The sequence below is a fragment of the Uloborus diversus genome, chromosome 4 (assembly GCF_026930045.1).
Source record: "Uloborus diversus isolate 005 chromosome 4, Udiv.v.3.1, whole genome shotgun sequence".
In the NCBI taxonomy this organism is placed as follows: domain Eukaryota; kingdom Metazoa; phylum Arthropoda; class Arachnida; order Araneae; family Uloboridae; genus Uloborus; species Uloborus diversus.
Window position 1 is genome coordinate 189,017,529 of NC_072734.1, and position 20,582 is coordinate 189,038,110.

General features: G+C 31.4%; 1 protein-coding gene across 1 annotated transcript in view; it reads right to left on the reverse strand.

The window, feature by feature from the left end:
* Positions 1–14,134: 14,134 nt before the first annotated feature.
* The window catches only part of LOC129221339 (calpain-9-like), a 58,804-nt gene continuing 52,356 nt past the window's right edge, over positions 14,135–20,582 (reverse strand). The window contains exons 15-18 of the mRNA XM_054855806.1: positions 18,743–18,821; positions 16,717–16,830; positions 14,993–15,048; positions 14,135–14,441 (exon numbers count right to left, since the gene is read on the reverse strand). Of these exons, the coding sequence (XP_054711781.1) occupies positions 14,415–14,441; positions 14,993–15,048; positions 16,717–16,830; positions 18,743–18,821 (276 nt within the window). The 3' untranslated portion in view covers positions 14,135–14,414. The remainder of the gene's footprint in view (positions 14,442–14,992; positions 15,049–16,716; positions 16,831–18,742; positions 18,822–20,582) is intronic.

The window sequence follows — 20,582 nt, forward strand, 5'->3', positions numbered from 1 at the left end:
GAGCATGTATAATAACAAAATCACACCTGTTACTTTCATGACGTAAGCACTCAGCGAATTCAATTTACTATGGGAGAACTTGAGTCCACTATCTATTTCCGTACGTAGCCAAGTTCAGTACCGGACAAAGAATAATAATCCATGATTACATTTGCACTTAAACAACACAAAGAACTCTGTATACGATGCTTTCTAACCTTTGATTTGATATATGACAACACACATTGCGGTATATAGCTATTCTCAGTGGAGATACTTTTACGTCTAATAATCCACAACCTCTCGTTTACAAAGCAGTTGGCGAAACCACACGGCCACAGAAGCCCCTCTCTAACAGCGAAAAGGTTATACCTTAAACGTCAACAAATCAGTCGGTTGCCAGAACGAAGAGTAGTAGTATTTCGATTCGATTCGATTCCGAGTCACAACTGACTACAACTGTATTTATGTCGAGGACTGCATACTAAGTGCCTTGCCTCCATTATTTTTTATACCGATAGATGGCAGCACCATCACCGGATCGAACAGTTAATGAGAATTTTGAACTAGTCCAGGAGCTAATAGCTACCTAGTGATAGCACCCCCAGAGGTATCGTTTCACTTGGAGGACATTGAGACTACGAGCATATTCAGTAAATTACCGCCCATTAGCCAGGGCTAAAGCAGAAATACATGAAATACACCGCCAACTCAGTCATTTCCAGCCAAGGACTGCAGTTTCGTGCTTAACGTCGCCCAGTCCCCATTAATGACGACGGTGGATCTCCGACCATCGAGGTTCGAACCCAGGACCCTCCGACCCCGAATCCGACACTCTACCAATCGGGCTACCACGGCCCTAACCTCTCGCTTACAAAGCAGTTGGCGAAGCCACACAGCCACCGACGCCCCTTTCTAACATCGAAAAGGTTCGATTTCGATTCCGAGTCACAACTGACTACAACTGTATTTATGTCGAGGACTGCATACTAAGTGCCTTGCCTCCATTATTTTTTTATACCGATAGATGGCAGCACCATCATCGGATTGAACAGTTAATGAGAATTTAGAACTAGACCAGGAGCTAATAGCTACCTGGTGCTAGCACCCCGAGAGGTATCGTTTCACTTGGAGGACATTGAACTCAGGACCCTCCGGCCGCGATTCCGACAATCTACCGATCGGGCTACCACGGCCCATCGAAAAGGTTATACTTTCGATTCGATTCGATTCCGAGTCACAACTGACTTCAACTGTATTTATGTCGAGGACTGCATACTAAGTGCCTTGCCTCCATTATTTTATATACCGACAGATGGCAGCACCATCACCGGATCGAACAGTTAATGAGAATTTTGAACTAGTCCAGGAGCTAATAGCTACTTAGTACTAGCACCGCCAGAGGTATCGTTTCACTTGGAGGACATTGAGACCACGAGCATATTTAACGTCGCCCAGTCCCCTTTAATGACGACGGTGGGTCTTCGACCAGCGAGGATCGAACCCGAGGCCCTCCGGTCCCGAGTCCAATACCTTACCGATCAGGCTACCACGGCCCCGTTTTACTTTAAAAGTCAACAAATCAGTCGGTTGCCAGAACGAAGAGTAGTTGTATTTCCAGTACAATTTTAAGAACGCGTCTGCCAGAAACAACCTCGTAGCTTTTTACGACATTAAGTGAAATATAAAATAAATGTGAGTTTTCCTTAAAATTTCAGATTTTGGGAAGTTCCATCCTAAAAAGTGTTAAAAATCTAAAACTTGTCAGGTAAACATTTCTATTGATTTAGACTTTATGCAGATTTATTGCTATTACTTCACAGCAACTCCACACACATTGGTGAACTGCGAACAGAGCGCCTTGCCTCTGGACATACACTGAGAAAAGATTTACCATACAAAGGGAAAGAAATAACACTCAAAGCACTGGTATGAATTGAACCGTGACCTCTATTACTGCGCTCAGGCAGCTGTCAGAGCAAGCGCTTTCCTCCGCTCGGTTATGGGAGCGCTACGATTACGGAATTAGTTGTAGGGCCGTGGTAGCTCGATTGGTGGAGTGTCGGATTCGGGGCCGGAGGGTCCTGGGTTCGAACCTCGACGGTCGAAGACCCACCGTCGTCATTAAAGGGGGACTGGGCGACGTTAAATATGCTCGTGGTCTCAACGTCCTCCAAGTGAAACGATACCTCTGGGGGTGCTAGTACCAGGTAGATATTAGCTCCTGGACTAGTTCTAAATTCTCATTAACTGTTCGATCCGGTGATGGGGCTGCCATCTATCGGTATATAAAATAATAGAGGCAAGGCACTTAGTATGCAGTCCTCGACATAAATACAGTTGTAGTCAGTTGTGACTCTGAATAGGAATAGGAATAGGATTTAGTTGTTAGTTTGATTTAAAGTTTAAATATATTCCAGACGACAAAATTTGGACAAAAAGCTCCAAATATAAATAAAAAGTTCAAATCTAAACTCTGAAAATTAAATCATTTAGAGTATTAGCGAATCTAAACAATTATTATAAATTAATGACTTGACATTCTTGGAAAATTTCAAAAACATAACGATTCGCACATATAGAAGTAATAATTGAAACTCTTTTTTGCAATGTCCATTCGAAAAATAGTTAAAAGTTTAAAAATACACAAAAAATCTAAAGATTTTATTTGATACAAGCGTTACCTTGCCCGTAGTAGAAAATTAAAAGGTCATTTGGTTCGTTGGTATATTTACAAATAATGGATGATAAATTTCTCGCCAATTTGTTATGTTAATTTGCTCTCCCATGGTCGCATGGTAGTTTGCTCGTCCACGTTGTGAAAATTTGCTCGGTAAAATGTTTTTAAAATTGAAATAGAAAAAGAACAAAATTGAATTTTCGAAAAATGCTTCAAGCTGCTCACCCCTAATCTATGAACTAATTTTGTGCCAAATTTCATGAAAATCGGCGGAACGGTCTAGGCGCTATGCGCGTCACAGACATCCAGACAGAGATCCAGACTTTCAGCTTTATTATTAGTAAAGAAAAAGTAATAATTTTAAAAGGTAATGAAAAACCAATTTTTTTACGAAATCATACAAGCGTTTGTGATTACTGAAGCAAAACAAAAATTATACATTACAATTTTAAATTATTATTTTCATTTAAATATATGAGCTGTCACGTGAGGAGGCAAATTTCCTTTTTTCCGTGGAGTGTACCGCTCTACAGTCACTGTATTTTCACAAAAATATAGTTTTTTTGGAAAAGCAGTCAAAAGCAAAAATGCTTACCTTTTTTTTTCAAAAAAAAAAAAAAAAGGTTTTGTATGTACAAAATAAATAAATAAAAGTTTTAAAAATCTCCACTCTAGGCCTGTATGCTATTTCTTTATTTATTTTTACGTTACTTTCCTTCCTACCCTGTACTATCTGGATTATTAGATCAAGACATTTCCTAAACTGTTTTTCCGTTTTGTTCAGTAAGCAATTTTTACACCTTTTTTTAAGAAATGGTTCGAAAGAAGTAACTATTGAGAAAACAATTTTACCATTTGTTATTGCGATTTTCCCCTTATCAATTTTAAGATCATTAATTGGCCAACTAAAATCGTAACAATTACAAAACATGCGAATAAGAACTCTTGTTCATATGATCTTGGGTTTTCTTGCTCTATCTTGGCAATTTTATGAGCTAATCCTTGGTTTTCCAAAAAATCCCTTTGGCACCCTAGGGTCAATTTTAAGGTTATTAATTGGCCAACAAAAATAGTAACAATTACACAAACTGAATAAGAACTCTCATTTACATGATCTTGGGTTTTCTTGCTCGGTCTTGGGGAATTTTATGAGCTCATCTCAGTTTTTCAAGTAAATCCCCATGACACTCCTGGATCAAATTTAAGATTATTAATTGGCCAACAAAAATAGTAAAAATTACACAAAACTGAATAAGAACTCTCATTTACATGATCTTGGGTTTTCTTGCTCGGTCTTGGGAATTTTATGAGCTCATCTCAGTTTTTCAAGTAAATCCCCTTGACACTCCTGGGTCAAATTTCAGATTATTAATTGGCCAACTAAAATAGTAACAATTACAAAATAGTGAATAATAACTCTTGTTCACATGATTTTGGGTTTTCTTGCTCAACCTTGGGAATTTTATGAGCAGATCATAGGTTTTCCAAAAAATCTTTATGGCACCCCTGGATAAAACTTTTTATTTAAAAAAAATCTTGCATGGAGACCTCTTTCTGAAACAGATTTTTTGATTTAAGCAATTCGTTTCATACTTTTGGACAGTTGAACTGAAAATTTAAACCCACAAGTTCAATTATTATTATTTTTCTAGTCTTCAGCGCCCGGACAAACTTGTTTATGTTGTGCTTTCTGGAAACTATATTTTACATAAATCAAATTCTGACTTGATCGTTTTAAAGCTTCTTTAAAACATTTTAAAATCTACCATTCTGAAAACATTCTTCGCCTTGTGTTCTATCACGAACGTAAAAGTTAAGAGAGAGAAAAAAAGGAACAAATAACTAAATGACTAAAATAAAATGAAGTAAAAACATATTTTATACGTACATAATCAAAATAAACAAAGTTTAAAAATAAGAACAATAAAATCATTTTATGCCTGAAGAAAACGGTAGACTATGTACGAACTGTTACATGAAAAATTGATTGAAACGTTATCATTTCTTCTTGTTTTCGATTTTCAATAACACTATTAAAAAGAATGATAAATTTATTTTGTCATTGGATTTGACAATGATTCAAAAACAAAAGGAATTTTTTACCTCTTAGTTTGCGTCACACTAATTATTTTACTCTTCATTTCCCGTAAATAAATTTCTGTCATTCATGTCAAAAAAAAAAAAAAAAAAAAAAAAAAGTTGTGCTGAATTCTATGTTTAAACTTTTTATTTCACTTGATCATTTCTAAGTTCTGTATCTGCTGACTTTTAAATTGTGCTATCACTTTTATTTTTAAACAACATAAATTAAGTCATTTGAAAATTTTTAAAAGCCTTTTGAACTTTTTCCCGAATTCTTTCAAGGATTACTGTTACTTTGTGTGAAAGAACTGGAATTTGCAATGGTAATTGTGGCGTAATTTCCTATCAATCTACGTGACAGATGATTTCCTAACTTTTCTTTCCGTGAGATTTTTTAGAAATTCTTCCGGAAGAAATTTTTTTCCTCTTGTTATAAAGCAAGCAGTCGGCTTCTATCCTGGAGACTTCGCCTACCCCCCCCCCCCCAACTCGAGTGCAACAGTTGTTCTCACACCACTCATTTCCCTCATATTTAACACTGTAATATGCAACTGATTTATTATTATTTTTTTGATTATTGAAGTACATTTGGGCGGCGCATGTTAGGCACAGTAACAAACATGTTAAAATATATGTAATAACTCAAGGCATGTTTTATCTGTTTGGCGACAGGAACTGTGAAAAAAATTTCCCGGACTTTTCCGTGATCAAGTTCACCAAATTTCCCTGATTTACGTTACCGATGATACTGGTTTCCTTTCTTTGCCCTACTTGAAAACCATTGCATATTAAATAAAATGCAGTGTTTAAAACGTTTTAAGTTATTCAATAAAAATATATTTTGAAAAGATGTTCCAAATTTTAGTAAAAATAGTAAATTAAATTATCTGCAGGAAAATATTAAAAGAAATCTGAAAAAACAAATACTTTACTTCCAGTAACTAGTTAGTATAAGAATTCTTAAAAAAAATTATTTAAACCACTCTTAAAGACATCTCTAACCATGATTAGACTAAAAAGTTTATATGGAAATTATTTTGAATTTAATTTTCAAACAGTATAATTATTGCTACAAGAATGAATAACAAGTAATATTGAAAGTTTAGAAGTAATGTAGTTATACTTATGTAAATAAAAGACATATGTATGTAAAAGAATTGAGCTATTCTCCAATCAAGAACTTAGGTTTTAATGAATGAAAACATATTTAACCATTAAAAATATTTAAAATATTTACTTATGTACACAAGGTAACTCAATTTCAAATGATTTAATTTTGTCGAAAACAAGTCATAGGTTACTTTTGTAACACACATCACTGAAATACAAAAAATAAAAGGATTTTTAAAGTCTGAAAAAAAAAAATTCTTCTTATAATCTGAGGATACAGCGAATGTTACGATGGCAAAAAAACAAAGTTGAATTTGATTTAACATTCAATTTTAGCAGTTAAATTAAAAACGTGAAGATGTAATAACTTTCAAGCTTTTATCAGTATTAATTTAAAAAATAAAGATATCCTCCTGAAATCGAGATTACAGTACACTAATTACTACAAGACCATGAGTAAAGGCAAGGAAGCAAAGGCATTAATAACGGCTTCCTCTTTATCTGTAAGGTTGTTTATTTTACGTAGAATGGAGCAAGTAAAAAAAAATCCAAGCTACGCAAAATAAACAACTTTACAGACATGGAAGTGATCTTGGAAAGTTCATACTGTTGTTAATAACTTAAGTTTTTATATTTTGACGTTGATGAAAAAAGAAGCATAAATATGCGACAGTGTATAATCGCACCTCATTAATTTTTACATTTGTTTCACAGATAATTGGTATAAAATGCGTCGGGAATTAAAATACTTAGATTTACAAAAAAAAAAAAAAAAAAAACCTTCAATTAATCAATTTCCCCCGGATTTTTTTTTTTTCGGAATTCCCTGAGATTTCTTTGATTAATAAAGTTCCCTGACTTTTCCCTGATCTTCCTGATGTGTCGTTACCCTGTTATCTATGCATCTTGAGCGGTCCAAACCTATTCCCAAAGAACGTATGAAAAAAAAAAAAAAGCCGGAAACGAGTCTACGAAAGTAAGACTCCCAAAAACAGCTGAACCCCGACATTTGCATCGACAGATACAGTGGTCGTTGCTTATATGAAATACATTTGTTCTAAACAGTTTTGATTCTATAAAACGGCTGATTCAACAAAACGGCTGGGTTAAGATATGGAAGGTTTGAAGCAAAAATAAAAATGAGTCAAAAAATACGAAATTTAACTTTTTATGCGGGCCCTAGGTCCCCGAACTAATATTTAGCGAAATAATCTCCATTGAAAACTATGACTAACACAAAAAACTTGACATTTGTGCGACCAAAACTCAAGGAGATATTCCAGTTTAAAGTTTTAAGGGACGATACAGAAGATGAGATTGGAACTTATCGCTCTTTCTGCAGAATGACATTTCGTCAAAGTAAGAAAACCAAGGTATTTATATTTTTCATTGCTATTCAAAAATAAATGCAAATGTTATGCCGTGATATGCAAACACGCACTACAAAACCAGGAAAATTTTGAAAAATCACACATTATGCACACATTTAATTTTAAACACTTGTTAACCACTATATTTTCCTTCAAAAGGTGTTATTGACGGCGAGTGAAAAGTGGTGTAAATCACGAAACGCTGCGTTTCATATCTCGGTGAATATTGGTAGTACTAGTTTCAAACTTTTTCTATGGAATTGTTTTTCAATTGAGATTATTTCCTTAAATATAATTTAGGGGACCTAGGGCCCGTATAAAAAGTTAAATTTTGTATTTTTTGATTCATTTTTATTTTTGCTTCAAACTTTCAATATTGTAACCCTGAATCTGATTTTGAACATTTTTGCAATTCGAAGTATACAGGTAGGATTAACGGTTGCGAAAATGAAGGTCTTGCAAGTTAAAACGGAACACCCTGTATAGAGGAAAGGAGACTTTATAAACATTTCAAAAACTCTTCACTAGAGATGGTGAAAATAAATTGATGTTCACACACATCTTTAATGTGGGTCATTCCATGTGAAATGATCAAAATTCGCAAAAAAGTGGTGGCCGCATGGTAACAGATTTTTATGAAATTTGGTGTACAGGTTCCTTTTATGCCTACATAAAAATATCTAAAATATTTTTGCTTAAAATTTTTTATTTGAATAGTTACATGCGATTGAAAATTGGTCAAATTGAACAGCATTCTCATAAATGCTAAATGTTGCACTTTTGAAGGCTTGTATCTTATTAACTATTTAATGAAAACATAAAAGTTATATGTTGTTGCAATCTATGGAGTAGGGTAATTAATCTGATATCAGTAAAATTTTCAAAGTTATTATAGTTAACTTTTAACTGAGTTTCAAAAACTGAAAATATTTCAATTTTCTCATAATTAAGCATTTTATTTTTTAATCTCAATCTTTAAGGAATGCATTAGCTTTGATGAAATTAATACCCAATAATGTGCTAAGTATCATAAAAGAAATACCATACTTTTGAAGTTGTATTTTAACTCCTTTGTCTTCAAAATCAGTTTTAAACTTAGTGACATTTTGCAAAATGATGATTTTCCCCTTCACATACCCACAAAAATTCAAATGAGGGAAAATTCAGACAACTTTCAAATTTTACAAGAATATAGAGCTGTGTTTCTACTATTTGCTTGAAGAAGCTCGAAATTGGTTTTTGATTTCCAAACGTAAAATAAAATTCAGAAAAATAGCCTTTTCTTTGTGTTTTATGAGGTCAATTCATACAGGTTCGACGGATGGGTGCGCTCGACCATTTTTAATTTTTTTTTTTTTTTTTTTTTGAAATTCATATTCCTAAAAGCTGTATATGAAAGATGTTTAAAACCACTTTTATTTTTTCTCTCAACTAGATCTTTGATTTTTTAGAGGTCATCAAAAGTGATTTTCGTAATCAAAAATGGGACTTTTATACCTTTGCATTTTGGCCGAAATCTATTTGAATTACATTTATGACAGTTAATTTAACGCTTTGATGTTAAAGTGCATAAGTTGATAGTCTTACATGCTGAGTTACGTAGCTGTAAGTTAATAATTAAAATAATGGCAACAGGTTAAAGTTCAAGGCCAAATGAAAAATTTTACTCATTTCAAAGGGGGATAACTCACGTAGGGGACGGAAACACAAAATGATATACGACAAAAACTAATCACTGGAACCATGCTAAAAAGAATATGTAACTGTTGCTGTGTGTTTGTGCACCCTTAATAGATTACAGCCCCTCAAAAATCGGAAAAATGACGAAAATGACATTTTTAGACCCTTATAAACCAAAAGGGGATGGAATTAAAAATAAAATTTCCTGGCCAATTGAATATTCCGTTCAAGTACTATACATGTTATACATATTGTTTTTTCTATTTAGTTTGTAAAAAAGATACAGGTCTTTGAAATTAAGCAATTTTGCTAGTCAGTTCACACACTAAAACAAATAAAAAGTGTGAAAACGTCATAGCACCTTCTTAAATTGCGTATATTGTGCCCTAGATAATACATTATACTGAAGAAACATATTGTAATTTTCAAAATAATTATTTTAATTTGATAACTTAGAAATATTTGAACATGAACGAGTGGAATTGACTGAGCTGGCGGTGTATTTCATGTATTTCTGCCTTAGCCCTGGCTATAGGGCGGTAACTTACTGAATGAACGAGTAGTTTATACTGTATGGAACCTGTATGGATCGACCCTTATGTGAAATTACGAGAATTCAAAGAATTAGATAAACGACTAAATGATGCAAAAGCAAGTAAAACTAACATTTATTTCAATTTAAAAAAATGTACCTTTCAGACTGTATTTCATAAATATGCTTTTGAGAAAATGAAACACGAAAGAAATGGTTAGTTTTGCTAAACTTACAAAATAAAAGGAAGTAACTAATGAAATTTTACCTTAGTTCAAGTTACTCTAGTAACAAAAATACGCTGATACCAATGATTAAAATTAAGTAGCATCTAAAAGACACTTCAATATATTATGTAAAAAAAATTGAGTAAATTTAGAGCATTCCCTCATCTTCAAAAAAACATCTGAAATAGAGAAAAAAATGAAATTTTTGGAAATTTTCGATTTTTTAAAGTACAATTTCGTCATTAAGAAATTCATAAACAGTTACTAAATTAGAGCAGATAGTTAGTTATAGATAGTTTTTTCAATCTGAATCATTTTTACTGTTATTTTTTCATTAAAAGAGCTGGAAGAGTGATTTCAAATCTGAAGTAAATTGGCAAAATTTCAATCTTTGTTAACATCTCCGATTCAAAAAAGATCCGAGTAAATTTTACTTTGCTCTTTCTCAATAGAGATTTGCTTATAGAATGCGGAAATATTTATTTTTTAAGTGTACGTTTATAACTTATGGAGTTATTGAGTCACAAACTGGCAGCAATGAACTCTGAAACTTTAGGCTTAGCGTAAGCATCAACTTCTAACTTTAATAACAAAGCAACAAACAGTTTTTAAACTTTCATACTTTGCATTTCCTCATAGATATGCATGGTTTACCTAAATAAAAATTTCATTGAAATCTGTGACATGTCAGCCACAGCTGATTTGCTCATTTCGCATGGAATGACCCATGTACCAATAATTGAATAAATGCACTAATGTAAAATAATGAAAAATATTTATTACTATATAAATTATTATTTACACAATTACAAAGATTTCAGCTTATGTACATACATAATAAATAAATAATTGCACTCTGAAGTGTCAACGAAGGCTCTGAAGTGGTCTCATAAATTATTCAACACGAATCACAAGGAAAGAAAAATAAGCACAGAAGTAAATTAATGAAAACTTCATGGTATGAAATGAACAACTATCACTTCATAACATTCGGTGTTAAAATGAGATGAATATAAGTAAAACTGATTGTTAGATAAATATGTATAAATTTCCCAAGAAAATAGTTCTCAGAATAAATTATGAGATTTAGCTGAAAAGTAGATTTTGATTTGGAACAGAAATATCTTAACTTTCAAAATATCAACCAATGAGTAATAGTTGAACCAGTAAATGAACACTTAAACTCAATTTCATTTTCTTAAATTCATAATTTCATTTGAAATTTCAGCAAGTGGTTCAGGACAGTAAAAGCATTCAAATGTTAAATTTAGCTTTAACGACCAAAATTTAAAATAAAATAAAAAAAAAAAAAAAACTGAAAAAAAAAAAAACTGAAAAAATTATTATGGTTCCGCTTCATGTGTTTTCTGGGTTTAAAGAAAATATGGTGCAGCTAGATGGTCAGCAAATGGATACGAAAATTTTCTAGACAAGGAATGGGGTATTTTTGTTTTAAACCGCCGATTCATTGACGTTTTATAATAATCTATATTTATATTATACTAATTCTTTTACTTCATACTCTTTTCTTGTTCTCTTTTTTTGTTTCCTACTTCCTACAACTTTTTTCTCTTCACTTTTTAAAAACGGTTTCTTCTTTTCTTTTCCTTTACCCTTTCCATTCTTTGTTACTTTTCTGCTCTTGGTACCTCACTTGCTTTGGCGAATTGTTTTCTTGTTACTTTGGCAAAAATTGACAAATAACGTTTTCGTTGCCGTTATGATTGATTCTCTTTTTTTATTTTACATTAACTTTTTATTCTCATCAACGACTGCTTATCAGTATATGTATTTGCAGTGATATTAAACATTTAAAAATAGTTTTTAATGTTTTATTTAATTAGCGGATAATTTTACATTTTAGTAACTTAATTTAAACATTTGGCGGCTTTTTTTACTTTAATAAAACTTTCAGTCTTGTTCATTGTTTTTTTTTCTTGTTTAAAAGTTTAGACGAAGTGTTACAAAATAGCGTATAGTATTAGCAAACACATAGTTTCTATAAAGTACTGACCAAAATGGCGGTAATGAATAAGTTAAAAATAATTGCCAGGATTATAAATACGCCGAGAAGTATCCTTAAATCTAGTATAAAGAGAATATTTTGTTGCCACATCTTCTAGGAAACATTTAAAACGAACTGTCCTTTAATTAAGACAGGTTCATGTATTAGATGAACTACTCTATGAAACATCTGCGCTTGTAAAAAAAAAGCTAACACTTTTTATTTTATTTATTTATACTCATTAATTCGTATTTTTGACAAAGTAAAAAAATGAGAAATGAAAAGTAATATACGTATCGCTCAAAAATAGCCTTCCAGATCAGTGGGGCCCAACCTTTTTTAACTCGAGGGCCACACCTTATATTAAGATGAGTCTCGCAGGACATTTTTACGGTACTTAATTTTTATCAACTTAAGAAGGGAAAACACGGGAAAAGAAAGAAAACTACAAGCCATGTGAATAGCTGGTGGCATTACTAAATTTTCATCTTATTAATGTGAAGTTTTCACCTGTTTTTTAGAAACCAATTTCTGAATATTTGGCTCCAAATTAGCAAGAATCATTCTTTCAACCGAAAGAAAAGGATCTGTTGTTTTGGATGGTTCTTGAAAAAACTTTCCGATTTGTAAGATTGAACATAAGAATGGGCTACATGAATCAGCTTCATGAGCCTCATATCAGTGGCATAGCCACACTGAGAAAACTGAACTTTTTAAAAATGAGTACATTCACTCTTTCAAAATTTCTTGAAACCTTTTGTTTCATATATGAGTACCCATGTTTTCAGATTGTGGCCTGAATTATTTCATACTCAAAAATGAGTACATAATACTCAGTTTTGAAATTATTATATATTCGAAAATGAGCACAAATACCTCAAAATGAGCTCAAATGTTCATTTAAGTATTTGATGAACATTTGAATGTTTCAAATTTGAATACCACGTAGTCGGAGCTATTTTGACTCGCGATATGTTCAATTTTGAGTACTTTTTCGTCATTTTTGAAATTGTTGTTTTTAGAGTGCAGGATTTCTTTGCGAAGGGTGTCCAATCATTGGCGTGGCTAGGAAGTTACTTCGGGGGGGGGGGGGGGGGGGTAAGGAAATTTGACAAATTTATATGGAGATCTTCAAAATAAGCAAAATAGATTTTACGAATGAAAATTTTATTTAATTGTTTTTTTTTTCTGACAAGTAATAATTTTGAATGCATTTGAATTTAAAACAGGCAGCAAAATTTGATGCAAAATAGATTCCCTACTTCCCCAAGAAACCCACGCAGAGACAAAATTCTAAAAAATTTGGAGGGAAGTAAACAAACGAGAAAAAAATAAATTCTAAACTTTGTTAAATTCTAAACAGGTATATTCTCAGAATTTGCATCTACTTTAATGATACAAGGGAAACCAATGTTTTGGAGACTGCACAGAGGCATATTTTCACACAATAGCGAAAAATTGAGAATCATTGCAAAAAAGCTCAAAGCCTAACTGCGCTCCCTTATTTCGTCCCTCCTTCCTCCCGCCCATTTTACTTTATCAATTTTCCCTTCAAGGTTTCTTTTTTTTTTGGTATGTTATACATTGTACAAGATAAACGTATATGCATATTTTTCTTGTTCCATTTTTTTACTAATACAATGCATTTTTTTCTGCTATTATATATTTACACTTAGTCGTTTCGGAGGGGATGCGGACCCCCTGGACCCCCCTTGGCTAGGCCACTGCCTCATATGGCCGGCGGGCAGTATGCAGGGCAAAACTGTTCTGGGTGATCTACCCACAATCTCATTTCAATTCTCTTTATAATTTGTTCTTTGCTATATAACACACTGCTCACATAAAAAAAGGATTTTCTCGTGAAATTATTGGAATGCAAATACACATGAAGTAATCTCACAAATTTGTTTGTTCACGTTGCCAATGCACTTTTATGGTATACTATTAATTACTTATAACAATAACTAAGCATGACTTTTTGAGGTTTACATAGAAGTTTGAAACAATTACATATGCATAGCTTCTTCATTGTTTTTTCAGCAAAAAACTTAAATCTTCAACTATACTAACCTGTTCCGTTTCAATTTATAGCTAAAACTAACTATTATAGTTGTCGGAGAATATTTTTTAAAAATTCATTTGATAAACAAAAAATATTATTGTGCATTAAACTAGAACGTAGTAAAAGATGAAAATCAAATAAATAGAATTTAAGAAAATGAAAAGAAAGTGCACACGGTTTTAATGTCAAAAATCATGTAATATCTAACATTTAAGCGGTAATTCACATTTAACGGAACTTTATTTAACAAACAAATTAAATTATAGTGAACCTGAAAAATAAAGAAAAGAAGAAATAAAATTTTATATGAGCATTGCACTTTTTTGAATACAGCTCAAAAATCTTCCGTGTATAAAATCAAAATAAATATCGCCTTCAAAAACCCATATGCTTTGAATGATTACAATTTGCAATGCATTTTAAAACGGAAAAATGATTGTGTAACACCAAAAATATCATATTCAATGAGCTACATAACGTGCAATCAGAAATGACTAGAAAGAAAGATGCGTTCTGAAATACCAAATGCTTTTGATGATATTGACATTTTTTTGAACTGGTGTTTGACAGAACAATAATAGTTTTTAACTATACGTTGATTTACATATTCATAAATCATTTTAAAATAATGAAGAATAGTACGATGGAAGATTGTGACATTTTTCTCTTGGTGAAGTTGGTGATAATTCAGGAGTACACAGTTAGAAGAATCATCTAGAAAAACGAAAATAAAACAAACTGATAAATTTGGAAAAACAATTTCAATAACATGTAAAAATGACATTAATCATTTGTTAACTTCACGTACATGAAATTTTAAGATATTAGGCACACTAAAAATTGCGATCAACACAATTTATAAAATTCAAAAATATTTTCTTGATGGCACAGCGTGTCACGTCCCAGAAATTGACTCGTCAATACGAGTCAGGGTGGTCACAGTCACAACGTCGCAAAATTGTGACATCTCACAGAAGTCACGATGTGACATATTTCTGACTGTTTCGTGGAACTTCACATATACCTCGTGGCAATATTTATCTTTAAACAGTCATTTCGTGACATCATTAAGACATCACTGCAACGTCATTTGGACATGGCCGCGAACTGATACTTGTAAGTCGGACACCTTGCATGATTACTCTACATGTTTTAACTTTAGGGTGACACAACAAAAAGCAAGAGCTCCGACCAGAGTTCATTGAGCATATTTTTTAACAGCTTTTAAAGACTAAGTTGTAACAAAAACAATTCAAAAAAATTACCTCTTCTAAAGTCATTCCGTTTTCTTTCATTTTCTTTTCAACTGTTTGAAATCGCTCTAAAAGAACAATATGCAATTGTATTACTATGTAAACCAACATATCGTCGCCTCAGAACAACAGTAGGATATCTTACTGTTATTTTTGGGCTTACGTATGTTACTGTTGCTTTGAGGCGACGATATGTAAATTTCAGAAATATTCTATGATAACAAGCTTAAAAGTCCTAAATAAAAAGACTAAAATCTTTTCGTAGTACAATGATGCAGAATTGTTTAAGACAAAATTCCTTAAGAATTAAAATGTTTATCGGTAATGTGAAATTTCCAAGTTCAGTGGTTTAAGCAACCATTTCTTAACCTATCTACTAATATTCTCACGATCATGCAAAGAAACATTTTTAAACAAGATCAATTTTTGCAGATACTGGCAGGAAACGTAAACATTTAATAGCATTGTCACATTATCGATGCGTTTTTTTTTATGTTATGCAAATATTTTTCAATGTTTTCACTAAATTTTTTATAAAGAACGAAAGAACGGTTGTTTAATCTGCAGAGACTGTCTTAGAAAATGGCCCAGAAAATTTACCACATGAAAATTCTACAAAACGCTAGTTGAAGGTTACGAAAAAGTATTTAATAAGACTGTTTAAACATATATATATATATATATATATATATATATATATATATATATATATATATATATATATATATATATAAACATATATATATATATATATAAACATATATATATATATATATATAAACATATATATATATATATATATATATATATATATATATATATATATATATATATATATATATATATATACATTGAGCATACAGTTGCATAATTCAAAAAGAGGGAACATAAAACCCACCAATAGGGATTGACTCAAAATCACATAAAAAAAAATAGAGCTCTAGTGTGTGTTATTTATATTAGTTCAGTGACACGTTGTTCCAAGAATGTTCTGTTGCTCAAGGTAGGGATCGAAAGCTCTTTTGCCATTACAATTCTATAGTTTTATACACTATCTTTTTAAGTTTAAAAAGAAAAATATGTTTAGCTATTAACTTCTACGGTTGTATGAAGTCGTTGCAATTCCTGAATTACACTCTTGCAATAAAACGTGCCTCCTTGTTGCACTATGACACATGTAAAGAGTATTAATCTGGGGTTCATATTACTCGGATAGAAAGATGTTCTGTTTCACTTTATTATTCCCTCGGTTGAATATGTTTTTTTTTTATTTCTAATGGCAAGGCAATTTACAGTTACACTTATAGAACAGAAACATGAAAACATGTAGAACAGTGAATAAGTTAACAGAAATTGACCGAAGTCATTGAATCAGGCGTTCCCCGGCTCTCCAATACAGGGTAGTCTTGGAGTCGGCAGAGCCCCACATCGACGCACATGAGATCTATTAAAGAGTTCCCTAAGATTGCACCAGGAACAAAGGGGGGAGTCAAAAATGCCAATTCTATTAAGATGTTCACGTTCACTCAGACAGTCATGTCCTGTCACCCAGCGGAACAATGCGAACGAGAGCAGTTAGGTATATTGGCAAGATCTTCGTTTGTCAAGTAGAATATCGTTGAGTCTTAAAATTTAAGCCTGTCGTTTGTGAATCTTGTATCTTTACACCTACGGATTTATTTACAAATATATTTAAATTTAGATATAAACTAAAATAAATAAATAAAGCAACTTACCATGAGCCAAATATATTTTGACTAGAGTTAAGAGGAAAGCTTCTGAAGTTAAGACACTGTGTTTAGTAAATCGCAAAATGCAGCATTCAAGAACTTTGTTGCTGATCGTGAGTCCTGAAAGAATTAAGATGGAAGTTAATGCTTAGTAAAACAGTAATTAGAGTTAGAGGTAAAGTACAAAAAAGGAAATTAAAAAAAAAAGGTCAGTAGGCCGGTTTTGTTGACTAAATTGGTCCTAATACCATTTCTAACTTTTCTGCTAGAATAGTTGATATCCTATTGATACTCAAAGAGCAGGATATTTATCAGTCATAAAAAATTCAGTTACAACCGTATCAGTACAAATCTTTGTTGACTATAAGAAGTCAACGTTTAAATTTAATTTACTTTTAAATGTTTTTTAACAGAAAGAAAGCTACAAGCGATTTAGTCTTTGACGAAAAGTATTCGTTTAAGAAAACTTTATGCTTATTTATTTGTTTTTTTTTAAAGGTTAATTATGATTATCATTTAAATATTTGGCAACGGGGAGAAATAAAATCCAAGGCACTTTATTTTCACCAAAAAAAAAAAAAAAAATACTGCAAGCGATTTTATTTTAAAACAATGCATTTATTTTGATGTTCTTTTTGTTCCGAATTACTTTTTAAAAAAATTAAAAAAGTTTTAATGATGAACTAATTTATCTTTTTTGCTACCTTTATGTTGTTTAAAAAGTGTTGCTACTTTGTTTTCTTATTGTTTACGTTTACATTACAACACATGACAGATTCATGTTGTTTTGTTTCTGGAAATCAGCTTCAAACGATTTAAATGTATATTTGACGTAACTTGCAATCTTAGCTAATCAGAAGAATATTGATATGATGCTAGAAAGCCGATGTTGTTACACGGGAAAGTAGGCTTTTTTAGTTCTGGGCGAAGCTTCTTGTTCTAGCAAGTATTTGTACATGAGTCTCATCTGCCAGATTCCATGCATGGCGGGTATCAACCTCTTTCCTAGCGCTATATGGCAATGGCAAAGCTTCACATAAAAAAGCGGAGAGCTGTTGGAGAAGATAATTTAAATATTCTCACATTCATATCACCTGTTACTAATATGTATTATTTTGTATCTTCCTTTTTTTTGTTCATAATCATGTGGCATGTCAGAGTATTTTCCTAAACTAATATGTACAAAAAATTAGTATCGTCTAAATGTAAAGTAGGGGAACGTGGACAAAGTGAAATGGCGAAATATTTACTTTATGTATTTATGTAATTTATGTTATTATGTTATAATATTATGTTACCTCATGTAATTTATATATCATATGTTAACTAGTTTGTTTACATTTTTATCTTCTTGTTGTTTCATTTCTTTTTTCATTTATTCATTCATTCTTTTATTTACTCATTTATTTGATCAAAAATATTTTATATAATGGAATAAAAAACATTTCACTAGAAAAATATTTTATTTTTTACTTTGCTTCATAAAAAAAGGAAATGAAAAATTTTCACCCTTTTTTGAGGGTACAAATTTACTGCCAAAAATAAGAAATAATATTTCAATGCAAGTTTTATTATAAAATATATATTTCCTTCTTTATGTACCGTAATTTTCAGAACAAATTGAACAGTTTATTAATTTTGAAAAAGTAAGTAATCGTTACTATTTCACTTCGCCCTACATTTCCTTACTGAACCTTGGATTTAACACTTTTCTTTAAATTTTTTAAACTTAAAACATTACGTACGATCTTATTCTCATATACTGCATTAGTTAAATCGATAAGTTTTTAAAAAAGTTTCATCACTTTCCTGTCTTACATTAAAAAATATTTTTAGAGTTTAAGGTACAACAAACACTAAAAAATACATTTATATATATATATATATATATATATATATATATATATATATATATATATATATATATATATATATATATATATATATATATATATATATATATCATAATAAAATGTTTCATTTCCATTGTTCAATTTTAGAGAAGCTTAGAAACAGTAGACACATAGCTTACCTGCATCCCACAGTGCACTTCTCAAATTAAAGCTACTGGTTTTGCTCCTGTTATTCGTATCATGTTTACCAAAAGCAGCCTTAAATGGGAAAAATATAAGAGAAAACTGAGCAAATAAATGAATTAATTTCACACAAATACACAGAAACATAAAGCAAAATCAATAGTTATACATTTAAGGAACAAATAAAGTCAACAGAAATGTATAACTAGGGAAATTAAGTAAAAAATGTAAAATATGGAAACAAAAACTAAAACAGTCTGGGTAAAACATTCCTAATAGAGTTGTTTCCCCCATTCTAACGTACTACTTTTAGTTACTAAAATTGAGAGAATAAGCAAAAAAAAAAAAAAAAAAAAAAAAAAACAAGGATAGAAGAAAAAAAAAAAACTTTCATTTTCCCAACGTTTAATTTTAAATAATTTTTTTTAATGTCCGATTTTGGAAATTCGGCATGGTCTTTTATGACGTTATAAGTGATGTACTTTGGCACGCTGCATGCTTATGTTTGCTGTCTAACGCGTTCCTAGGATATGATAATTAAGAAGAGAATTAAATATTGCGCTCTATGTTTGCTATCAACCATACCGTTGCCAATACATTTGAGTAAAGAAGCGAATTAAATATTGCGCTCTTCGCTAATGGCAGCAGTGATTGGCAATTCACCACTTGTGGTGTAATAAGCAGAACAGAAAATGAAACTGAATCTGTGCACCGATTAAAATCATTGCCAAAAAATACTACACTTTGTTAAATAGTTTAAAAAGTTGTTAAATCCTATGCTTTTAAGCTTGCTCTTTTAGAAAAAATACTTTTAAAATTTCGGAAAAGACTCAATTGACGACTGTTCTAAAGTTTCAACTTAGAACTTAAATGTTTAGTTTTTAAAAAACCTTTCCTTTCTGCTTCCTTGTCTCAGGCCACCCTGGAGCCACGCGTTCTCTATTGCGCATGCGTCATTCCAGACATTATGCCAACGTTTAGAGCATGCACATGTGGCATTTAGGAGGTCTGAGAGGGAGCGGGAGGTTTTGATAAAAATATAAAGATAATTTTGGTGCATTTTTGTAAAGAAAGAATTCATAAAGTACAACTTAAGAACTATAAAACATGTTTTACATCTATATTAATTAGTAAAAATATGGAGTAGAACAATCACAAAATGTTTAATTTGGTTTAGTTCGACAGAAAATAAAATCTCTTATTATTTCTTTTTACAGAAAAATTCAAAAGATTATTTTTGTACAGGAAAATCACTGTCAGTTGGCAATACCATTTGAGGCAGTGAGAAGCAAAGGGATGTAAGTGAACATTTACAAGTGTTGAGTAAAACGCGTTTAAAGATAACGTCCTAGGTAGGCTTTCATTGAAAAGTTTTTCTAATTCATGCTGGACAGCAGCGCCACTACCAGAGCTACTAGTGGGGGAATGTGGGGCAAAGTTAAATGGTTAAGATGACTGAGCTTTTTTCAAAATGAACAAATCGGAAACTTGTTTTGAAAGTTACAGTACATAAAGAAAGAATTGTATTTTATAACTGACTTTCCATTGAAGCATTTAAAAAAAAAATTAGCAGTAAAATCGTGATTTCAAAAAAAAAAAGTGGAAATTTTTCCCCTTTTTTTCATGGGGTCAAGTGAAAAATAAACTATTTTTCGAATAAAATATTTTCTATTCGATTGGAAAAAATATTTTTGAACAAAATAATGAGCAAATAAAAAAATAATTTAACGAATGAAAATATAATGAAGCAATAAAATAATAAATTAATTAGTTTATTAATTAATGCATGAGGAAAATATGTGAGTGAATAAAATAGTGTAAATGAACTAGAAAATA